The 23,181-nt window shown below is 42.4% G+C and overlaps 1 protein-coding gene across 1 annotated transcript in view; it reads right to left on the reverse strand.

The window, feature by feature from the left end:
• Positions 1–23,181, reverse strand: part of CCDC33 (coiled-coil domain containing 33) — a 188,001-nt gene that overhangs the window by 116,017 nt on the left and 48,803 nt on the right. Inside the window, exons 4-8 of the mRNA XM_069071206.1 lie at positions 22,972–23,081; positions 21,120–21,215; positions 14,646–14,737; positions 8,515–8,635; positions 6,654–6,663 (exon numbers count right to left, since the gene is read on the reverse strand). Coding sequence (XP_068927307.1) covers positions 6,654–6,663; positions 8,515–8,635; positions 14,646–14,737; positions 21,120–21,215; positions 22,972–23,081 — 429 coding nt within the window. The remainder of the gene's footprint in view (positions 1–6,653; positions 6,664–8,514; positions 8,636–14,645; positions 14,738–21,119; positions 21,216–22,971; positions 23,082–23,181) is intronic.

Below are 23,181 nucleotides of genomic sequence, written 5' to 3' on the forward strand. Positions count from 1 at the left end.
TCTTCTCTCTTCCTAAACTATGGTTGGAGCAAAAGCTTGCACCTGGGATTATGGGGAAGTTCAGATCTGGCCTCCTTTCATCTTCCTTTACAAGCATCAACTCTTCCTTCTTTCCTATTCCCAACACACACACACACACACACACACACACACACACACACACACACCAGTTGTTTCCAGTGCCTCTACTAAAAAAAAAATCCAACAAGTTCCAGTTCTGCCCACATTAATCTGGACCGACACAAGGCATTCCAGGATAATTTCAAGGCATGACCCAGGATAATCACTAAATGTCCAAGAGGCACAAAAGGGTTGCCAGTCCCAAAGAAATCAACAGGGAATATTAAAGTTAACAAGATGAAGTAAATAAATTTCAAGTGCTACAATTGGCCTCAACAAAGTCACTTGCACAAGTCTGAGGTTGAGGGAGGTGTGGCTAGAGAACAGTTTGTAGATAAAGATCTGGGGTTTTTAGTGGACTACAAGCTCAATATGAACCAACCACATGGCACTGAAGTCAATAAAAACTAGTGTGAACATAGGCAGTCTTAACTAAGGCAAAATGTCTAGAATAAGGATGATGCCATTCCTACTCTTCTCTGTCCTGGTCAGATCACACCTGGAGTCTTGTGCCCAATTCTGAGTGCCAATTTGCAGGACAGACATTAAGGAAAGGCAGAATCCAGAGGAGGACTGCTAGAATGGTGAGAAGAATAGATGCCATGGACATTCAGGGCTCATCTGAAGGAACCAGAAGTGTTTAGCTTAGAGAAATGATGATGTAGAATGGACATGGTCATGCTCTTCATATATTTACAGGTTTGATAGATAGAAGAGGAAGTAGACTTGCACTGCTTAACCCTAGACAGGAGGGCTAGGACCAAAGGGTGGATATTTCAAGTAAATGAATTTCTGCTGTTATAAAATAGAATTTCCTAATAAATTGCTAGGTATCAGTGGTGGAGTGGAGAGAGCTGAGGTTGAAAATCCTGTCTTAGTCACTTACTAGTTGTGTGACTCTGGACAAGATATTTCTCTCAGCCTCAGTTTCCTGTTCTGTACAATGGGGCTAATAATAGCACCTTCCTTCCAGGGTTGTTGGGAGGATCAAATGAGGTAGAATACATAAAGATTCTAGAAAATCTTAAAAGTGTTTCATAGATGGTAGCTATTATGAATAATATTAAAGAGACACTCTTCAAAAGTGGATTAGTCTATCTTGGGGTGTAGAGCTCTCTACCACTAGAGATCTTTAAGTGAAGACTTAAAACCAATCAATCACAGCGCCAAGCTCTCCCCCATCCAATCAGTGGTCAAGTCCTTTTATTTCTACTTCCTTAACATTTCTCAAAGACTCCCCTCCTCCTCTCTTCTGACACAGTAACCACCCACTGCAGGCCATCATCACTTCACACCTGGATTCTTGCAGGGTGGATCTGTCTGCCTCAGATCTCTCTCCTCTCCAGTCCATCTTCCATTCAGCTGTCAAATAGATTTGCCTATAGTTGCTGAGCATATCACATTCCACCCTTCACCACCTTCTTCCCTATTCACCAAACTTCAGTGGCTCCCAATGACCTCCAGGATCAAATATAAAATCCTCAATTTGACTGTTAAAGTGCCTTATAACTTGACTTTTTTGTACCTTTACTGTCTTCTTCCACCTTCCTCCCTCTCTCCATGTATCCTGCCCCCTTGCTATTTCTTCCAAGGGACACACCACACTTCTAGACTTCCAGTGTTTTCACTGGCTGTCCCTCATGCCTGGAATGCTCTTCCTTTTCATCTTTACTTTCTAATTTCCCTGGTTTCCTACGAGTTTCAGCTAAAGTCCTGCCATCTTGAGGAAGACTTTCCCGGTCCTCCTTAATTTTCACTTTCAGAGGGAAGAGTGCCTTCCATCTGAGACTACACTCAGTTATCCTATATGTATCTTGTCGGTACCATGGTTGTTTACATGTTGTCTCTCCTATTAGACTGTGAACTCCCTAAAAGCAGGGACTGTTTTTTGCCTTTTTTGTATCCACAATACTTAGCACAGTGCCTGATACATAGTAACAACTTAAATGCTATAAGACTGACTACCACATGGTAAATGCTTAATTATTTTGTTCATTCTTTTATCACTAACCCTGACCACAGACAGATCGCCTATGGTATTTATCTCACACCAACTTCTGATCATCCTTATTGATGACACAAGGACTGGAGCAGAGAATGGATCGTCCTTAAGAGTGCTCCTCAAAGAGTTAAATCCTTTGTCACTGGTATGAGTGAGCTGTTGCCTAGCTGAAGGTGAAATGGGGGTTGGGGAAGCCATTGTCTGAAAGATGCTAATGGAAAGGGACAGGCCTGATGGCATGCTGGAATGGTGGAATTAGTGAATATGATTAACTGGTGTAAATGTGACCTCAGTAAACCCATTAACCCTTGTGACCAGAGCACTGTCCCCTGAGCCCAGAACCAGGACCCCTTCGTCTGGACTATTATCAGGGCTCTTCTGGGCTCAACAATGGAGCAAGTGGCTGCCTTTCTACATCCTCCTTTGTGCTTTCCTCTAGAGGTCCCACATCATTTCCTAACCCCACACTCCCTTCCCTTCTCCTTTAAAAATGGGGTCACTATCTCACTGTGTGATCTTGGAATAGTTACTTTCCTCTCTGAGCCTAAGTTTTCTCTTCTAGAAAATGAAGAGGTTGAATAAGGAGACTCCTAAGGTTCTTGGCCAGATATCCTGTTGTTTTGTGGTTTAGTTTGTGCCAGAGGCAGAGGGTGGTGGGCAAAAGAATCCTGAACTGGGCTAGAAAGCTGAGACTTGGCCCAAGTTCTGTTATTCACTGTTTGACCATGAAATGTCCTCAGGGAATGATCTTCTCTAAGGTCTCTGTTTATTCATCTCTAAAATGGAGAGAATGGGGCTTGGGAGAACAAGTTCCAGATAAATGTTAGGGCTTGTGATAATGGGAATACATTGCTTGCTAGGGCTTTCCCAGGTGGAACTAGGGGACTCTGACAGTCCTGAGTAATGTAGGTATGCAAGAAGGTCCCTTTGCAACTTTGTTCATTAGACTGAAATCTTGTCCTTCCCCCACCCTTCTTATAGACTTCAGCCTTTTGACCTGGAAGGAACCTTAGATACCTTCTAAAACAATCCTCCTCATTTTGTAGGGGAAGAAAATGAAGCCTACAGAGGTTAAGGGACCTGTCCAGTGTCCTACAAATCATGAGTGGAAGAGTAAAGATTTGAACTCAGATCTTCTGATTCTCAGGAAAGTGATCTTTTTGGGATACTTCCTGCCTACCCTTTGGGTCAAGGTTACTGGCACAACTCAAAGCCCCTGTCCATCTGTACAGGACATGTCTCTACATTCACATGTTCTAGATATCTTTTGTTGTTGTTGCTTTTTGGAGAGGGGAAGGCAGGGCAGTTGGGGTTAAGTGACTTGCCCAAGGTCACATGGCTAGTTTTTGTGTTAAGTGTGTGAGTCCAGATTTGAACTCAGATCCTCCTGACTCCAGGGCCGGTGCTCTATTCACTGTGCCACCTATCCACCCCCGGTGCTTTCATTATTTCCCCAAAAGACCATGTATTTGTGTACACGTTGTGTGAAGGTAAAGAGACAAGGGTCTTGTATCATCCCTCTTCTGCTCAAGTGACACTGGCATCCACTTTATTGCAAGTGAGCAATGACATACACCCTTGACCTTCTTGTGTCTATCCTCTTCATCCTTGTATGCATTCTCCTCCTTATTCCCTTTTCATTGTTATGTTAACCATAGAGAAAACCAATGTTACCTTGCTCTCCAACCCATCCCCCAAACAAAAGATGAGTAAGCGCCTGCCCAGCTGCCAAGACACAAACTAATTATCCTCCATGTCCTTTGCTTCTTTCTCTATCTCTCTTATCTCCATCTCTATCATTATCTCTATCTCTACCCCTGTCTCTGTCATCTTCATCTCTTTCTCTATCATTATCTCTACATTTCTCATCTCTACCTCTGTCTCTATCATCTTCATCTATGTCTCTACCTCTATCATCTCTATCTCTGGCTCTATCACTATTTCTATCTCTACCCTGTTTCTATCATTTTCATCTCTGTCTCTATCATTATATCTACGTTTCTAATTTCTACCTCTATCTCTATCATTTCTATCTCCATCTCTTTCTCTACCATCTTCATTTCCATGTCTATCACTATTTTTATCTCTACCTTTATCTTATCTACCTCTGTATCATCTTCATCTCTGTCTCTGTCTCTACCTCTATCATTTCTACCTCTATCACTATTTCAACCTGTATCTTTCTCATCTCTACCTCTGTCTCTATCATCTCCATCTCTACTTCTATCATATTTATCTCTGTCTGTATATCATTTCCATGTCATCTATATATTATCTGTATCTACCTAGACATGCATAAATATGAAGTTGTGTGTATTCAGAATTCACTTGGCTGACAAGGATGTTGTCAAGCAACCACTCTCTTCCCGCCACAGTTCATAATAAAAATAAAAATTCTCAATGTGATTTGTCTTCCCAATTAGAGAACGGTGGTACTTTACAGCTGTCTTCTCCTAGTACAACATAATCTCCTTGAAGCCACGGACACTTATGTTTTTGTTTTTTGTATCTTAGTACCTTGGGTAGCCTTGTACATAGCAGCTACTTAATTAATTCTTGTTGAGTTGAATTAAATTGAACTAATATTTATGAAGTACTAATTATTTTCAAGGCACAAATTGAACACCATGGATTCTTCATACAGAACTGATGCTGCCCCTGCCTGCAATGAGCTTACATTTTTTTGGTGGTGCATGGGGAGGAGATATAACTTGTACACAGATCAGTATAATAAAAGGTAAAGATTTGATAGGAGGCAAGGGAGAGATCCAGAAGAAATGTTCTAGGGAAATATACGAAGGGAGAGAGTATTTTCAATTGGAGGGGGAGTTGGGTAGTCAAATCAAACTGGTCACAAAGGGATTCAATTGGTGGTCTTGATCACTATTAAGACTATTCAACGGAGTAACTGATGTAATCAGCCTTAACTGGTTAGACAAATGCCATCTCCTATATCCCACATTGGCTAATTTGAGAGGGATTGGTAGGGGCTATTGGTCCTCTCTACCACCAAGTGCCAACTGCCCCAAGATTGTTCAGGAGGCTGGGCATCCTCCAGTGTGATGGAGAAAGCACTTGGCTGGGAGGCAGGAGATCTGGATTTGACTCTACAAGATCTCAAGAAATTCACTTCTCTCCTCTGAGGCTTGGTCCTCTCCACTGTCAAGTCAGGATATAAATACTTACGCTGTTTACCATTCTAAGGTCCAATAAGACAATGCCTAGGAAGATACTTTGTTTCTGAGAAACACCATACAAGGAGTCCCAAAGTCTTTAATAGCTTCTAGGACATAACTGTATCTAATCACATTCATTATTATTATTGATAGTAAAAGCTGCTAAGTATCAGAGTGAAGAGAACATTGAACTTGGACTCAAGAAGACCAGAGTTCAAATCCCTCCTTAGATACTGCTTATGTGATTCTGGGTCAATCACATTTCACCATCTGTTAAATAAGGGTGATAAGAATCCTTCCTTCCTTCCGAAGGTTGTTGTGAAGATCAAACAAGATAATAAATGTAAAGTACTCTGAAAATCTTAAATCATTACACAAATTTAGGAAGGAGGAAGAGGAGGAAGAGGAGGAGAAGGAGGAAGCTGCTTTAGAGAAAGATAGTGCAAACTTGATCAAGAACAAAGGCAGTTACATGAAACAACAGATAAAATGCTGGGTCTGGAGTCAACAAAATCTGAGTTGAAATCTGACCTCAGATACTTCCTAGTTATGTGACCTTGGGCAAGTCACTTAACCTCTGTGGTCTCAGTTTTCTCAGCTGTAAAATGGAGATAATAACAGCACCTACCTTACAGTGTATGTGGTTGTGACGATCAAGTGAGACAATAATTCTAAAGTGCCTGACACATAGTATTTTAATTAGCAAAGCAATCATTAGGAAAACTCAGCCCAGAACCCTTGAGTACCATCTTTGTCCTCTTATTGTATCTGTGAAGAGCATCTCAATGGCTGTCACATGGAGGTGCTACCATCCTGTGTGACCTTCAGCAAGTGGCCAACTGTCTCTGGGCTCAAAGTCCCACATACACCTCAAGCTGAGAATAATGGGAAAAACCACTCATCACTGGAATGAGAGGTGCTTGGATCACACTTGCTCACAGAGGCAGCAGTCGCAATCACAATGGAGATCCCAGAGGGAAAGAATACTCATTAAAATTGATTGTCTCCAGCCTCATGGGCTCAGTCTGATTGGGTAATAATTCGCTGGCTAAATGCAGGACCATGTTCGAAGTATGTAGCCCTTGACAGGCAATACAGTGGAGAATTGCTTGAGAATGAGATTGCCTATCTACAGGGCTTCTATCAGGCCTCTTCCCCCCCGCCCACCTCTGCTCTCTTCACACACACTCCCATTCAGCTTACCAATCATTCTTCTTTGTCTATAATCAGCCATCAAAAATCTTGGCCTTTAATATAAGGCCAGGGGTTTCCATGGGTACAAGTCTCTGAATAGGGTTTGCCAGTGCCCCTCCCTGCTCCTCCTTGTGATGAGGAAGGCTGTCTATTCTCCCTACTAGATCTCTCCTGAAGCAGAGACAGGACAGTTAAAGGTGGAGAGGGATTGGAAGGAAGAAGGGGAATTTTCCCCAGGAGGAGCTGACTTTTGGCATAATTGTGAATTCAATATTTGTTTGAGAAACACTCCAAGCTGTCCCTTTTTTATTGTCCCCTCTCTCTGGTCTAGAGAGCAATTCCTTCCCTACTGTCCAATTGCCCCACTCCCATCCCCAGCATGTAAAGCCCCCTTGCTCTGATTCCCTACCTTCTTTCAAAACCGATTTCCAGGAATGATGACTTTGGAGTGTAAGAGACTATTAATTTACAGTGGTGGTGGTTTACATTGGAACAGATATCAATTTCATCATCTAGGACTTGAAACTTTCACTATGGAGTCTCCAGATTCAGTCAATGGTCTAAGAGGCAGTTAGGGAAGAAGACCTACTATATAATGGGGTGAGGCCAGCCTTGTTTGGTGGGGAAGGGGGAATGAGGTAGACTGCCTGGAGGGCTTCATCCACTATGGTCACTTTTTCACACACACACACACACACACACGAACCAACAAGGACTGCTGCTTGCTCTGGGGTCCACCAACCTGTTGGGGAGGACTGGGAGAAGGGAAACATGCTGACTTGGCAACAGAGAGTCCTGACCAATAGGAGACATGAAGAGATGCTATTTGGGATTAGAATCCAACCCCAGCTCTTTGGCCAGTTGAGGAACAATTGGCGTTTGACTGTTTGTAAAAGCTCCCTTTACTCTACCAGAGGGAATCTAGTACACAAGCATCCCCTGGTCCTTCTCAGTCTTAGGAGTTGTTAAGTCAGCATGCCCCCCTTCTCCTAGTTCTCCCCAACAGGTTAGTAGACCCCAGAGCAAGCAGCAGTCCTTGTTGGTTTGTGTGTGTGTGTGTGTGTGTGTGTGTGTGTGTGTGTGTGTGTCTTGGAGGGAGCCAGTATTCAAGGCATTTTCAAAAGCTGAGTCACCATCACCAAGTGCTAGGATTGAAGTGTTTAATGAACAATGCAAACCCTTTTGACTCAAGGCTAGTATGACCCCTACACAAAGTAAGGCCTTTTCAGAACTCAATTGAAACCTTTCTCCTTTTGCTCTTCTCTCATTCCCAAGCTGCTCTCTGCCCTCCTCTCTTTCACATTTCCAATATCAATTGTTAAAGGATCATGGAGACCCTGAAACCAGAAATTTAGAACCAGAGGGGATCTTATTGTTCAGTCATGTCCAACTCTTTGTGACCTCATTTGGTGTTTTCTTGGCAAATATAGTGGAGTTGTTTGCCATTTCCTTCTCCAGTTCATTTTACAGATGAGGAAACTGAGGTAAATAGTGAACTGACTTGCCCAGGATCACACAGCTAGTAAGTGTCTGAGACCAGATTTGACCTCAGGAAGATGAATCTTCCTGACTTCAGGTTCAGTGATCCATTCATTTCTGCCTAGCTGCCCCTGAGCATTTACACCTCAAAAACCTCCATGAGGAAGACAACCTTTACCAAAGGACTCCTCAATCCCCAAATTGTGTTCTTTCCTACTCTACTTGCTTCTCATTCATGAATAAATGAGGGAATGAATGAGGAAAAGAATACTGGCTTACTAAATATGTGAAGGAATAAATGAGTAGTGACTAATGAATAAATGGATGGATGGGTGATGGATGGATGGATGGATGATGAATGGATGGATGATGGATGGATGGATAGGTGATGGATGGATGGATGGATGAATGATGAATGGATGGATGGATGGATGGATGGATGATGATGGATGGATGGATGGATGGATAGATGATGGATGGATGGATGATGAATGGATGGATGGATGGATGAATGAATGGATGGATGGATGGATAAATACTAACCTGAGGGTATCCTTCATTGTTGGTCCGAGGAACATCAAAAGCCAACACTGAAGGGTTTGGAAAGTTGACAGTTCTTATGGGCAGCTCCATAGGTAAAGGCTCTTTGTTCAACAAAGTCTCCCTGGGGAAAAGAAGAAAGATAAGGGTGAGCAGAATGGAACCCAAGAACAAATGGAGTCCCTCAATATCCTGAGCACCTAAGATCTTCCATCTTAGATCAAGAAATGAGTGGCGAGTTTTGCTCCTCTCATTCAGCATAGGTTCTTCTTTTCTATAAGAATAAATGAGGGGGGGGCAGCCAGGTAGCACAGTGAGTAAGAGCACCGGCTCCAGTGTAGGGATGACCTGGGGATCAAATCTGGGCTCAGATACTCAGCACCACACCCAGAAATAATTGGCCGTGTAACCTTGAGCAAGTTACTTAACCCCAATTGCTTTAAAAAAAAAAAAGAATAAATGAGGGCAGGGAAACCCACTGACCCACAGTCTTGGGGGATCAAGATGGGGGACTTGAGTATGAGCCCCAGCTCACCTACTGACTCATTGTGTGATTTTGTTCAAGTTCTGTTGCTTCTGTTTCTCCAGCTGTAAAATAGGCATTACAATCCTCCTTTTCTACTGGCTTCCCATATGAAAGTAGAAATGAACACTATAATTTTTACTTAGTCTGAGTATTGTAAAACCATAATGATGGCACTGAGGAGAGAGCAGTCTCCTGGGATGAACTCCTGAGTAATGGATCATGAAAAACTCCCTGAAGCCAACATGCTACCCAAACCATCTCTACTCGTGTGGCCACCTCTTGGTCCTGGCTCTCATCACCTCTTTCCCAGACTATTGCAACAATTTCTAAATTGGTTTACCTGCTTACAGTCTTTCCCTTCTCCTATCCATCCTTAACAGCTGTCAGAATAATCTTCCTGAAACATGAGTGACTATGTCATGCTTTTGTTTAATAATGTTCAGTAGAGATTGGGCCAACCACTTTCAGAAAGCAATTTGGCATTGGGCAAAGAAAATGATTAAAATGTATAAACATTTTGAACCCAGAGATTCCTCAGGGATATATGCCCCAAGGTGATCAAAGACAAAAAGAAACGCTGCATCTACACTAATATAGTTCTAGCAGCACTATTTGTGACTGCAAAGAACTGGAAATAAAGTAAATGTCCATTGACTGAAGAATAAATAAAATTGTGGCACATATTGAACATAAAGGAATAGTAGTAAGTTCCAAGAAGTGTTGAATATGACATATACAGAGAAGCCTGGGAAGACTTACATGAACTGATGTAAACAAAACTAAACAAAGCCAGGAGACAATATATACAAATGACCATACACAATGTAAATGGAAAAAACAACTATACACAAAGCACTGAAACTGAAAGCAATGAAATGATTAAGACTCCCAAAGAAGAAATTTAACTCCAAAGAAAAAAAATTTGATAAGATAGCACCTCTCCACCCCTGCTCCATCCATTGAAAATGTTGGATATGGAACATTGCATATAATGTTACGTTTTGGATGTTTTGATTGGTTTCGCTCATTTTCCCTCTATTTATTTTTTAGATTCTTTGTTATAAGGGACGGCTCTCTTGGAGGAAGAAAGAGAAACACAAGGATAAATCCCAGGGATGTAAAAACAAAAGATGTCAATAAAAATCTATTTTAAAAAATCTCCAGTAGCTCTATTGCTTCTAGGATAAAACACAAATATATTTGCCTGGCATTTAAAACTCTCTACAATCTGACTCCAAACTCCCATTCCAAGCCAGTAATGGGCATTACTTCTCTTCAGTTTCTCTGTGTTCCAACCAAACCAAACTACCCACTGTTCCTCAGACTTGGTGATTTATGTCCTGTCTGGAGCCTTTGTACAGGCTGTTGCCCTCACCTGGGATGTACATCCTCCTTACCTCTCTCTTTGAACTTCCCTAGCTAAGTATAAGATTTAGCTCATCAGATGTCCTATGGGGTGCCTGTCCTTATTTCCTAGAGTTGAGAGAAGAAGCTTCACAGATCTCCAGTCTATACCAAGAGGTTTTCTAGCTTGTCCAGAAAGACTACAGAATTCCATGAAGCAGGCAGCTTTTGCCAAAGAACTATGAATTCTGAAGAGATTGGGTCCATTTACCAGAGAGTGATAATCATAGGATTGGGAGAGGGATTAGATTATAATCTTCTGAGGTCTTTAAGGAAGTCATATCCATTTGTGTTTGAGGGATAAAGGATGATTGTGCCATTGAATCCCTTCTCTTTTTATTTGCATTATTTTATGCATTAATTAAATGCTTCTACTGCTGAATTAGAGCCTCTTAACATTGGTCTTATAATGGGTATTTTTGTTGGTGGTGGCTCTGGTCATATTTTATTTTATTGATCACTCCCAACAGTCACATTGAACCTAAGAGGAAGTGGCCAGTGTAGCACGTTGGGAGCTAAGACCAGCCCCAAGTGAGCCAGAGGTTTTAGCCTCAGGGTGGCCACAACCAGCCGCTGGCTGGAGGGACTTCAGATCACCAGCAACTGTGGCGGTTTCCAGAATTATCTATCCATAGATGCTAAGGACAAAGTGAGAGGTCAGTACAGTGTGGACTGTGGGACCTGGGCATCCAGGAGTGCAGTTTGGCCTTTGCCTCCTGGAGGGAGAAGCAGCTGAGGTGCTGAGGGCCATGCAGCTGCCACCATGTGGCTGCTTCAGAGCTCCTGGCCTGCAGATTTTAGGGGGACCAAACGACCAGTCTGAGGGGTAATCACTCTTGCTTTAACCTGCTTGGATCTGGATTGCAGTCTAGGATGGAGGTCCTGGGGTGTGTAACCAGTTTGCTAGAGCATGTGGAGTCTTCTGAGAGGGCACCCATCTAATAGCTCCAGCAGCTGAGAAAACCCCAGAGATTTGGGACAAAGCTCCCCCCCTCTGGTAGCAGAGTTCTACTGTGGCAAAAATCTCAAAAGTCAAGTAATTGAGTGGCATCATGAGCAAGCGAGGGAAGCAAGGCAAGCACAACGGTCCAAATCTGGATTCCTTTTTTGGGGACAAAAAGGACAAAGCATGGAACAGAAGGTAGACAACAAAGTCAGAACTCCTGCACCAGAAGCTTCCAAGAAAAGAATAAACTGCTTACAGACCATAGAGGAACTTAAGAAGGATTTTGAAAACCAAATAAGAGAAGTGGAGGAAAAACTGGGAAGAGAAATAAGAATGATGCAAGAAAATTATAAAATGAGAGTCAACCACCTGACTGAAGAAAATAACACCTTAAAAATTAGACTAACTCAAATGTCAAAAGAGGCTCAAAAAGCCAATGAGGAGAAGAATGCCTTAAAAAGCCAAATTTGCCTGATGGAAAAAGAATGTCAAAAGCTCACTGAAGAGAATCATTCCTTCAGAATTAGATTGGAGCAAATGGAAGCTAGTCACCTTATGAGAAATCAAGATACTATTAAACAGATTCAAACAAATGAACAAATAGAAGGCAATGTGAAATATCTCACTGGGAAAACCACTGACCTGGAAAATAGATAATTTAAAAATTATTGGGCTACCTGAAAGCCACGATCAAAGAAAGAACCTAGAAATCATCCTCCAAGAAAAGCAAGGAAAATTGCCCTGATGTTTTAGAAACAGAGGGCAAAACAGAGGTTGAAAGAATCCACCGATCACCTCCTAAAAAAGATCCCCAAAAGAAAACTCCTAGGAATATTATAGCCAGGTTCTGAAATTCCTAGATCAAGAAGAAAATATTACAAGCAGCCAGGAAGAAACAATTTGAATATTGTGGAAACACAATCAGGATAAGACAGGATCTGGCAGCTTCTACACTGAGGGGTCAAAGGGCTTGGAATATGATATTCAGGAGTTCAAAGGAGCTGGGATTAAAACCAAGGATCACCTACCCAGAAAAACTGAGTATCATGTTTAAGGGAAAAATATGGTCATTCAATGGAATAGAGGACTTTCAAGTATTCTTGGTGAAAAAACCAGAGTTGAATAGAAAATTTGACATCCAGATACAAGAAGCAAGAGAAGCATGAGAAGGTGAACAGGGAAAAGAAATCATAAGGAACTTATCAAGGTTGAACTACTTGCATTCCCACATGGAAAAATGATAATTGTAACTTATGAAACTTTTCTCAGTATGAGAATAGTTGAAGGAAATAGAAATGTAAATATATGACATACATATATGTATACATACATATATTTCTATATAGAAGGGTATATGGGTATATGAAGACATATGTGAGTATGTGTATATATATGTACAAGTATACATAGACAGAGGGTACAGGACCAGTTGAATAGGAAGGGATGATAATTAAAAAGTGAAATTAAGAGGTGAGAGAGGAATATAATGAGAGGAGATGGGGAGAGAGAGAATGGGGTAAATTATCTCATATAGAAGAGGCAAGGGAAAACTGTTTCAATGGAGGGGAAGAACAGAAAAGCAAAAGGGAATGAGTCAACCTTATTCTCAATGAATTTGGCTTAGGGAGGGAATGACATACACACTAAGTAGGGTATCTTATCCTACAGGAGAGTTGGGGGGGGGGAAGGGGATGAGAGGAGGGATGAAGGAAGGGAGGGCAGTCTGGGGGGAGGGAAATTGGAAGCACCCACTTTTGAAAAGGGACAGGATCAAAGTAGAGAACAGAACAATAGGGGGGAAGGATAAGATGGAGGGAAATATAGTCAGTCTTTCACAATATATCCAGTATGGAAATGTTTTGCATAGCTACACATGTACAACCTATATTGAACTGCTTATCTTCCCAGTAAGGGTGGGTGACAAGGAAGGCAGGGAAAGAATCTGGAATTCAAAGGTTTAAAATCAAATGTTTTATATATATAATTTTACATGTAACTAGGAAATAAGATATACAGGCACTAGGGCATAGAGATCCACTGTGCCCTACTGGAAAGTTGGAGGGGGGATGGGGGAAGATATGGGAGAGAGCAGATTGGGGGAGGGGATATTCAGTGGGATTACTGTTTTGGGGTGGTGGGCAGGGGGAAAATGGGAAGAAAATTTGTAACTCAAAATCTTGTGGAAATGATGTAAACCAAAAAAATTTTACAAATTAAAAAAAAGATCATACAGAGATTCAGAACCAGAAGGGAGTTCAGAGGTCATGAAGCCCAAGTTCCTCATTGAGGATGAGAGAGCCTAAATAACTTAGCCAATGTTATACAGGTTCTACGTGGCAGGGGATTCCAGCCCAGGTTTTCTGACTCCAATACCAGGTCTCTATCACACAAGATCCCACTACAAATCTTCTCAGTCCAGTAATGCAACAGTCATTCCTATTTGTAGAGTACATTGTAATTTCCAAAGCATTATCATATCCATTATCTAATTTCATTCTCACATTGATCATGGGAAGTAGGCAAGATAGATATTATAATCCCCATTATACAGATGCCTAAACTGAGCTCAGAGAGGGAAATATTATTGCTAAGGACATATAACAAGTCTGTGTTGGAGCCGGGATTAAAATTCCCTTATTCTTACTGCCATCCCTGTGGTCTTTCCACTATTACATAGTATTACCTTTCTGTGATTCCCTATGAAGATGATTACTTCTCTAAGAAAGATTCTCTCCTAAGCTTAACTCCCCCCTGGATCTGAATGAGGGTTTTCTAAGCAAAGAATTGAAGTCCTGACGCGGTGACACCATCCAGTGGCAACTTAGTCATCTTCAGACAAAATAGTGAAAGAATAGTTTGTCTCATATACATTGATGCAGTGCTTCTCTTTCTTCCTCCCTTTCCCCCTAATTTTTGGGGCTTTCTCCCTTCCAAGCTCCCCAAACTCTTTTCTCTCTATTAGACTCTGAGATTAATTGTGGTTCCTCAAAGGAACTCCTTCATGGGAATTCCTCCCCAGGGCCATGAGACTTCCAAGCCTTAGCCTTCCCTAGGGAATTAGAGGTTTGTTATTTTGTGAAGGGATCTCAAAGCATCATATATAGGCCAAGGAGATCTTTTTTTCAAAAAAAGGATTCTTAATGTTTTCTGCAATTATGCCATGCAGACAGTTGCCTATTTCACTTATGGGTAAAGCCAGGACTGGAAAAAGGAGACACTATTGCCCATCGCTCTCTCACTTCACCATTCTATACTTACTTGAACTCCTTGTAGTTGGGAATGACACGGGCAACCGCTATGAGAGGGCCAAAGGGATTAGCGAGGGTCTCATTGACCCCATGAAGAAAGACCTGAAAGTGGAAAGAATAGTGGATGAATGGATGCTTCGGCCACAGAAAGAATCAGGTAACAGTTGTCCTGTACCAAAGGTTCAACCTTCTTAGTTTGACAATTTTGGCCACATTCAGGTTGAACACAGGCTTCCTCTTCCCTGATGTGCACCTTTCATTCTGGCTAGCTAGCTTTCCTTTCTTCCCAAATGTGCCAGGCTCATTCTTGCCTTTGGGTCTTTTTTCTTTCTTGAATGCTCCCCTCAGCCTGAAAGACCCAGATCAAGACCTACTTCTTCTAGGAAGCCTTTCCAGGTTGCCCTAGTTTGGACTGATCTTTCCTCTTTCTGACCTATAAGCACTGTCATTTGACATGGACTTGCATTGCAACGTAAAGGCAGATGTGAAAAAGCAAAAAGAGCCCTGGGCTTCAGGTCAAAATCTGGGATTCAATACTGGCTTTGTCAGGGGCTAACTGTGAACCTGAACAATTCCCCTCACTTCTGTGGTTTCCCTTTCTCTGCTTGTAAAATGGTAAAGATAATGCCTGCCACAGGGTTACTGTGAGTGTGTCCAGTGATGCATGTAAGGTCCCTTTGGAAAACTGTGAAGTACTGCACTTGTTCACAAGTCTTGTTGTGAATACAGTACATAAATATTTTATATTTTGTTAGTGCTTTAAAGGAACTCTTCCCAAATGTGGGTGAGGTAGGTACTGCATTTATAACATACATTTTATTATTGTTAAAGTGGATGGAGCAACTGGACTTGAGAATCAGAAGGACCTGTGTTCGAATCCTCCTTCAGATACTTACTAGCCAATGTAACCCTGGGCAAGTCACTTAACCTGTCTTAGCCTCAGTTTCCTCATCTGTGAAATAACAACAATAACAGCGCCTCCTTTCTCAGTGTGAGGATTAAATGGGACAATATGTGTGAAATGTTTTGTAAACCTTAAAACATGGGATATAAATGCTGGCTACAGATATTATTACTTACAGATGAGGGAACTCAGCCTTATGACAGTTTCCTCTTTTGGAGGGGGGTTCCTTCATGTGGCTCTACTAAAGAAACTTACTGGGTGATCTGTAGGCAAAACTGTTACATATCAGAGGTTTGTTTGTGGTCTTCTCCCTCCTCATTCAGCTCTCAGCCTGAACCCTAGTTCTCTGTCCAATGCCTTCAAGGCCTCCCCTTTAGCTGGTAGTTAACTAAGTCTGGGGAAGGTTTTAACTTGAAGAGGCTTAAGAGTTCTCCCTCCTAGGGCTATTTGCCCTAGGATATTAGGGAATATTAGGGATATTAGGGAACTCTTAGAGAAGGAAAAGCCTAAAGACTAAAAAAAATGAATCTGTAATAGTGGAATTTCATATATCAGTTGGGGGAAAAAGTGCACGTGAGGGGTCTTTACCCGCAGAGCTCCATTCAAACCACACCTATTGCTTCTGGGCAAAATCAGCTGATGTGTTACTGCTGAGATGAACCTGGATGACTATGTAACTGGGCAGGTCTAGGTCCTTTATTACTCACAGTGGGAGGGAGAAACAGCCTCAGAACTGGAGGACTGATAGCTGAGCTTCTGGGAGAAGATGCCAAAGGCAGGCGATAGTAATTCACACCTATCCTGGGGCTGGTGTGCTATGAATTTGATGTCCACCCCCACACAAAGCCTTGTGATTAGCAAAAGCAATTTCTCTGGCTGTCTCACCCCTACTGAGGCTGCTCCTGTAGTCACCTGCTTCTGGAAGAGAGGCCTCCCATAGAGGACACTTCTCTGAACTGATGACTGGTGGGAGGTGTTGAGGAGGATGTGGCTGCTTTCTCTGACTTGGGGAAAGAAATCTGGATGGGAGGATGAGGTTAAACGGTGAGGGCTACTGGGAATATTCCTATATAGCCTTCCTGGTATTATATAGCTCGAAAGTTAGAAGGGACCTCAGAGGCCATCTGATCCAAATCCCTCATGTTACAGATGAGGAAACTGAGGCCCAGAAAAGGAAGTGACTTGCCCAAGATCACAGAGTAAATATACACTAGAACCAGGATGACAACCAAGGCCTTCTGATTCCATGTCCAGTGGACATGATGAGCTTTTCCCACCATTCATCTAACACTGATTGAGTAGCTTATGTGTTAGATACAAGGTAAATGAGATCCAGAGCCTCGAGGAGATGAGTCTTTTGTTGTTGCTATTTAGTTGTTCTTTATCCAAGTCCAGACTCTGTGTTTTGTGGCAGAGATATTGGAGTGGTTTGCCATTTCCTTCTCCAGCTCATTTTACAGATGAAGAAACTGAGGCAAACAGGGCTAAGTGACTTGCCCAGGGTCACATAGCTAGTAAGTGTCTATGGCTGGATTTGAACTCAGGTCTTCCTGACTTTAGGCCCAGCACTCTATCCACTGTGCCACTGAGCTGCCCAGATCACAGTCTAGTGAGAGGAATAAAACATGGACGTGAATCATTCCAATACAAACCAGATTGTGATAGGTACCATGAGAGGTTTCAGCTAAAAACTATGGAGATTCAGATTACCTCTGTCTCAGAGAGACAGGTTGGCATGATGGAGAGAACACTGGACTTGGCATCATGAAGACTTGGGTTTGTATCCTGTTTTAGACATTTATTAGTTCCATGACTTTGGGCAAATTGCTTAACACATCTAAGCCTCAGTTTCCTCATCTATAAAATGGAGACAATATCAACATTGCCCTTCACAGGTTGTTCTGAGGATCAAAAGAGATAATGTATATTTATATAAGTGTGAGCTATTATTATTAAGGGTTAGGAAGGCTTCAGGGAAGCAGTGGCAATTGAGAAGGGCATTGAAGGAGGGATAATCGAACAGAGAGCAGGAGGGAATTATAAAAGGAGCGAACAGTATATGCAAAAGCACTAAGATGGGAAAATATGGTAGGAAACAAGGGAGGACAAGTATATCCTACCCAATTAGTTTCCTGAAAACAGGCTGTTCAGTGAAACAATGTTGCAGTCAGTTTGCTTGGCTAATCACGGGCAAACTGATTTGTATCTTGGGAAATGTCAAGTTTGTAGTTCCATGATGTTACTGTGAAGTTTAATTACAATGTATAAATTATTTTTACTTTGAAATGATGTTGTTTGAAACTACATTATGTGGGAGATGCCTGTAGTTCAGAGGGACTGGATGCTGATTATGTTCTGGATTGGAGAAAGACCAAGAATAATACTGAAAAGATAGTTTAGGACCATAATTCAAAGGGCTTGAATGCCCTGAGCAAATCCTAAGGGTTGTTGATGAATACGGAATAGGAAAGTTACTATGGATCATTTCCTGGGGGAACTGGTCTTCTCCCCAGGGCAGAAGAAAGCCGAGGAATACTGTGTATACTCTGGTGTATTCCTAGAGCACGACCCCATTACTGTTAGAAGAGCCCACAATGAGATGCTCCCCATCCTCCTTAGGGACTCTAGGGAGCAGCAAGGGCACTTGCAGAAGGACTGAGGACTGGGAACAAAATGGAGAAAGGGGCATGAAAGGCATATGGTGCCCACCAGACACTGCTGTGAGGAGACACTTGAGTGGAGTTGCTAAAAGCCAAGTTAGCAGACTGCCTCCAGGAAGCCTTCTGAGATTGAGAGGAGGAGAGCTGCAGGCTTTCCCTTGCCCCAATGTTGCCTCAGTCTCCCAAGTAATTACATTCCTATCAATCATGCCCTGACCTAAACACAAACCCCTCTACTCCTTAATGCACTTATGAAGCATAGGATTTCCGTTCTAATTTTTGTCCATGGTGTATATTTGATTACCTGAGTATCATTCAGTGTATTTGAGCCTCAGAAAATAGCAGCTATTTTCTCTGCTGCTCCTTCCTCTTTCTGGGCCCTTTACACTTTTTCTGTTTCCTATATATGACACTTCATCTCCCATCTACATACTTTTGCACTGATCATTCCCATGCCCAGAAAACAATTCTCTCTTACCTCTAATTCACAAAGTTTTTCTTCTCCTATAAGATATAGCCTAGACAGAGTCTTCTGCATGAGGTCAATGGCTAGTGTCCTCCTTCCAAATGACTTTGTAATTAACTACTTTGCATTTGTGTTTGTATTACATATTGTGTATACAAAGTATGTATAATATTCTATATTACACACAAATAATTGTATTTATTAATTTTTACTTATGCTGTATGTATTTTTATATGTAGTTACCTTTCCCATTAGAATTGAAATTTTTGGAAGTAGAGAATTTTTCATTATTTGTACTTGTATTTCCAGTTACCCATCATGGTTCCTGGCACATAGTAGGTACTCAATAAGTTATTGTTAATTGATTCTTCCCTCAAGAGCTCTCATATTCTGACCTCCTTCTGACAGAAAGGAAAGCGCCCTGGGGTAAAAGGAAACAAATGAGTTCCCTCTCTCAGAAGGATTTGCTATCAATGAGAAACCTTGGAAGATATTTCAGGGACCATAGCAGGCTGGTGGGAAATTTGAGGACATTGAAGATTTTTAATGTTTCTTAAGACACTGGCAGGACCAGCCCAGTAGGAAAACACAATTGAACAACAAACCAGTACATAGGCTTCTGGAAATGTTATTCACCTTTACCCTCTAGTCGCCCAATGAACAGAGATATTTGCTCAAGGAGAAAAAGAAGAACAAAGATGGCAGGAGTGGGAGGGGGTGGTGGTCATTGATTCTTTAAGAATCTGAAACTAGGCATCTTCTGCCTCAGAGCACAAATCAATCCTAGCCTGACAGGTCTGATGTAGACAGAGAAAGGGCGTGTGTGTTTGGGAGTGAGGAAGGCAATCCTCGGAGGCCCTCATCGGGATGTTGATTGGGACATAATTTCTCTGCTGTCAAGAAGTCAGTGGGGATAAGGTAGCAGAAACCTAAGATGGAAGAAGGATAGGAATGGGGAGAGAGAAGGAGAGAAGATAGGGATGAAAGAAGGGACTAGGAGAGGGAATAAAGCCAAGAACTGGAGAAAGTGTAGAGATGAGAGAAAACAGGGAGAAGAGCTATGGATGGGAGAGGGGAGAGGGATGGTAGAGAGGATGATAATGAGAGAGGGGCCAATGATGAAAGAAAATATAGGGATCAGAAGGCAATAGTGATAGGAGAGAGGACAGGGAAGAGGGAGAATGTGGATGTGAGAAGAGACAAAGACGAGAGAGGGAAAATTGATGTGGAAGAGAAAAGAGACAGAGATGAAAGGGGAATGTAGATGAAAAGGAGAGAGATGAATGAGGGAGAAAACAGAGATGAGAGAGGAAATTAAGTAAGGAGGGATAGATCTAGAGGACAAAAGAATGTCAGAGACCATTTGGTTTGACCCTCTTGTTTTACAAATGAGGAAACTGGGGCCTGGTGTGTTAAATGACTCATCCAAGATCATGCAAGTAGTAGGTAGCAAAGCTGGGATTCCATCTCATGCCTTTTGACTAAAAATTCAGCCCTGTCCAAGGCTCTACAACATGTACAAGAGGGGACAGGAACAAGAGAGGGGGTCAGGATGAGACACTGAATATGAATGGGAAGAGGGAAGATAGAGAAAAAAGGGATAGGAGAGAGTATATCCAGCTTCTTTGCCCAATTTCAGTTTTAATCTCTGCACAAACATGAGAGAGGCAAGTGTAGCCAATGGAGACATTAAAACAGGGCTAATATGAGGTCAGGAATCTGCCTCTTAAAAAAAAGGAAGGAAGGAAGCATGCCACATCTCACTGGGGCTGGGGCTAGCTAACCAAGGACAGGAGAGGGAGCCCTGAGATGTCGACTTGGGAGTTTTCAATAGAAGAACTGTGTGCTTTCTCCCTTCTTACTGGGCAGCAGAGAAAAGCATCGTAGCACCAGGAGGGCTTCCCAGGAACTATGGTGGATGAGACAGACCTGCTTTTCCCAGAGATCCAGGAAGATTTTGGTAGCTGGGATTCTCAGGGGATCACAGGATTGAGGAACATGTGACCAGCAGTGGGGGTTGAGAGCAAAACCATTTCTCATACCTTCTCTTCATTTACATGAAATGTGCATGTGTTGTGAATCACTCTGTCCTCCTTTAAGATCAGTTGTCTTTTTAAGAAAAAAACAAGCTCTGATTTTTTTTTCCTTCCTCAATTTCTTCCTATTCCTACATCCCTCTTCCAACTTTTGGGATTTATTTTTTTTCCAAAACACCCCCTTTGAAGAGATTGTTCAACACCGATCACACCTAATGGTCCTTAACTGTCTTCCTTGACCACAACAGTGCTTTACTTTCCTTCTCTGCCTCAAAGGAGATGCCTCCTAGTCCTTCCTTTCCCCATAACTGGCAGTCCCCAAACTCTTCCCCTGCCCACAGATGGTGATTTCAAGCTTCCTGTCTTGTGTCCCTCGTAGCCCAAGATAATATTCCCTCCAGCCCTCTTCATGTCTTACCTCTAAGGCTGTGTGAGTGCATCCAATGTATCGGGGCATGAAACTGCTCTCCCGAGTAATTGAAGCATACAATTTGGCTAAACCAGACTTGTGAGCCTGAGGACCGGTGGAAGTGATGATGGCAAAGATGGAGAGACAGAAGAAATAAACACAAAGTTAAACAGCAGGTCCAGTCATAAATCAAGGCCCTGCATGTGGCCAAATGTTGGCCACAGTCCCTCTGTGGCTATGAGTGACCACCCACCAGAGGGAGCAGAAGCTGGTAATTAAAGCCCAGTGTCCCTTGGAACCTTTACAGAAAGATCAATATTATAATAAATCTTTGGCTTTTCCATTTGAATATTTCACCATCCTCACAGGGGCCATGGCTTACTTGCTCTCTTTGTAAAGACAGGAATAACTAGGCTAGGGGATGTCAGAGGTTCCAATGAGATAATTTATAAACCTCTATTGCAGCCAACCGCAAAGGGTTATTGTCATTTGAGAAATAATAATAATAAGTCAAGCATAGAATGCTTAACTGTTTAAAAACACTTTAAAATCCTAGTTGACCTTCACAACAAGCCTGTGAGGGGGGCAGCAGGCATTCTTATCCTCATTTTTCAGACCAGAAAACTGCAGCCCCGAATGGTGAAATGATTTGGTGAAAGACAACAGCCTGCAAGTGGCAGAACCAGGATTTGCCTCCAGATCTTCTGATTCCAGATAGATGGAGAGGCAGAAGAACTGGATTCTAATCTTAAAACTATCAATTGACTAGGGGATGTCTTTGGGACTGTCACATAGGGTAATCACCATGGGGAGAATCAAAGAATGAATCACGAACTGTGCTGCAGGAATGGAGTCCTGCTCCCTCACTAAGGCCTTACACCCAGGAGTTTCTCTCTCCTCTAACTCCCCACTTCTACTGAGGGAAAACAGGTATACTCTTGCATTGCTGGTGGAGCTGTGAATTGGCCCAGACCTTCTGGAAAGCAATTTGAAACTTGGGCCCCAAAACTGTATGTGCCCTTTGACCCAATTATGCCAGTACTGGGTGAATAACCCAAAGAAATCAAAGAAAGAAAAAAACAGAGACTATCTATAGCAGTTCTTTTTATTGTGGCCAAAAAAAAGTGAAACCAAGGGAGGTGTCCTCCCGTTGGGGAATGACTAAACAAATTGTTGGATATGAATATAATGGAATATTACTGTGCCGTAAGAAATAACCAAACAGACAGTTTCAGAGGAAATGGAGAAGGTCTCTACAACTGCTAAAGGGCAACATGAGCAGAAGTAGAACCATTTATACAATGACAATAACACTGCAGGGAAAAAAGAACTTTGAAAGACTTTAGAACTTTAATCAATGTGATGAAAAGCCAAAGTCCCAAAGAATGAAAATGAAGTGTCTGCTTACTTGCTGCCAGAGAGGTGATGAGCTTAAAATGCAGGAGACAGTCATTTTCAGACACAGCCAAGTGTTTCCTAAATACTCATGTATGTGTTGAGGGCTATTTGGGGGGGGGGGCTATTCTCAACAGAGGGGAGAGGTGGGTAGTGGGAAGGACAGATTAATAGAAACAAAGGGAAAAGGTCTTTGAGGGTCCCAAATGCTGACAAAAATAAATTCTTCTCCCAGTAATGTTTGATGGGCCCATCTACTTCCAGAGCAAACCTCCCACTTCCCTCCCCCCCCCCCACTCCCCAGTCCTAAGCTCCCATGCCTTTCTGAATCACATGCCAGGAACAGAGCCATTGTGGATCCCCCTGAGCCAGCCCCCAAAGGGGCAGTGGAATAGCACAGTTCTAGATCCCAACAGGTCAGAGCAGAGATGCCCCCAAAACCAGCTCTCTGGCCCAGGACACTCACCGTCACCAGCTCAAAATGATAGGGGTGGAAAGGGCGGAGGTACTTAATGGGTATCCGGTAGGAAGTTAACAATTCTCTGGTTCTGCTGTCAAGCACCTTCAGGATCACTTCTGGAAGGAAGAGTAGAAGGGACAGCTCAGGTCAACTGAGCTTGACTGTGAAAGGGAGGGAACAGAGGGAGATGGGGGAAAGGGAGAAAGGAGAGGGAGT

The sequence above is a fragment of the Petaurus breviceps genome, unplaced genomic scaffold (genome assembly GCF_028583685.1).
Source record: "Petaurus breviceps papuanus isolate PSGF00001 unplaced genomic scaffold, PetGlider_PUasm1.0 90825, whole genome shotgun sequence".
NCBI lineage: Eukaryota > Metazoa > Chordata > Mammalia > Diprotodontia > Petauridae > Petaurus > Petaurus breviceps.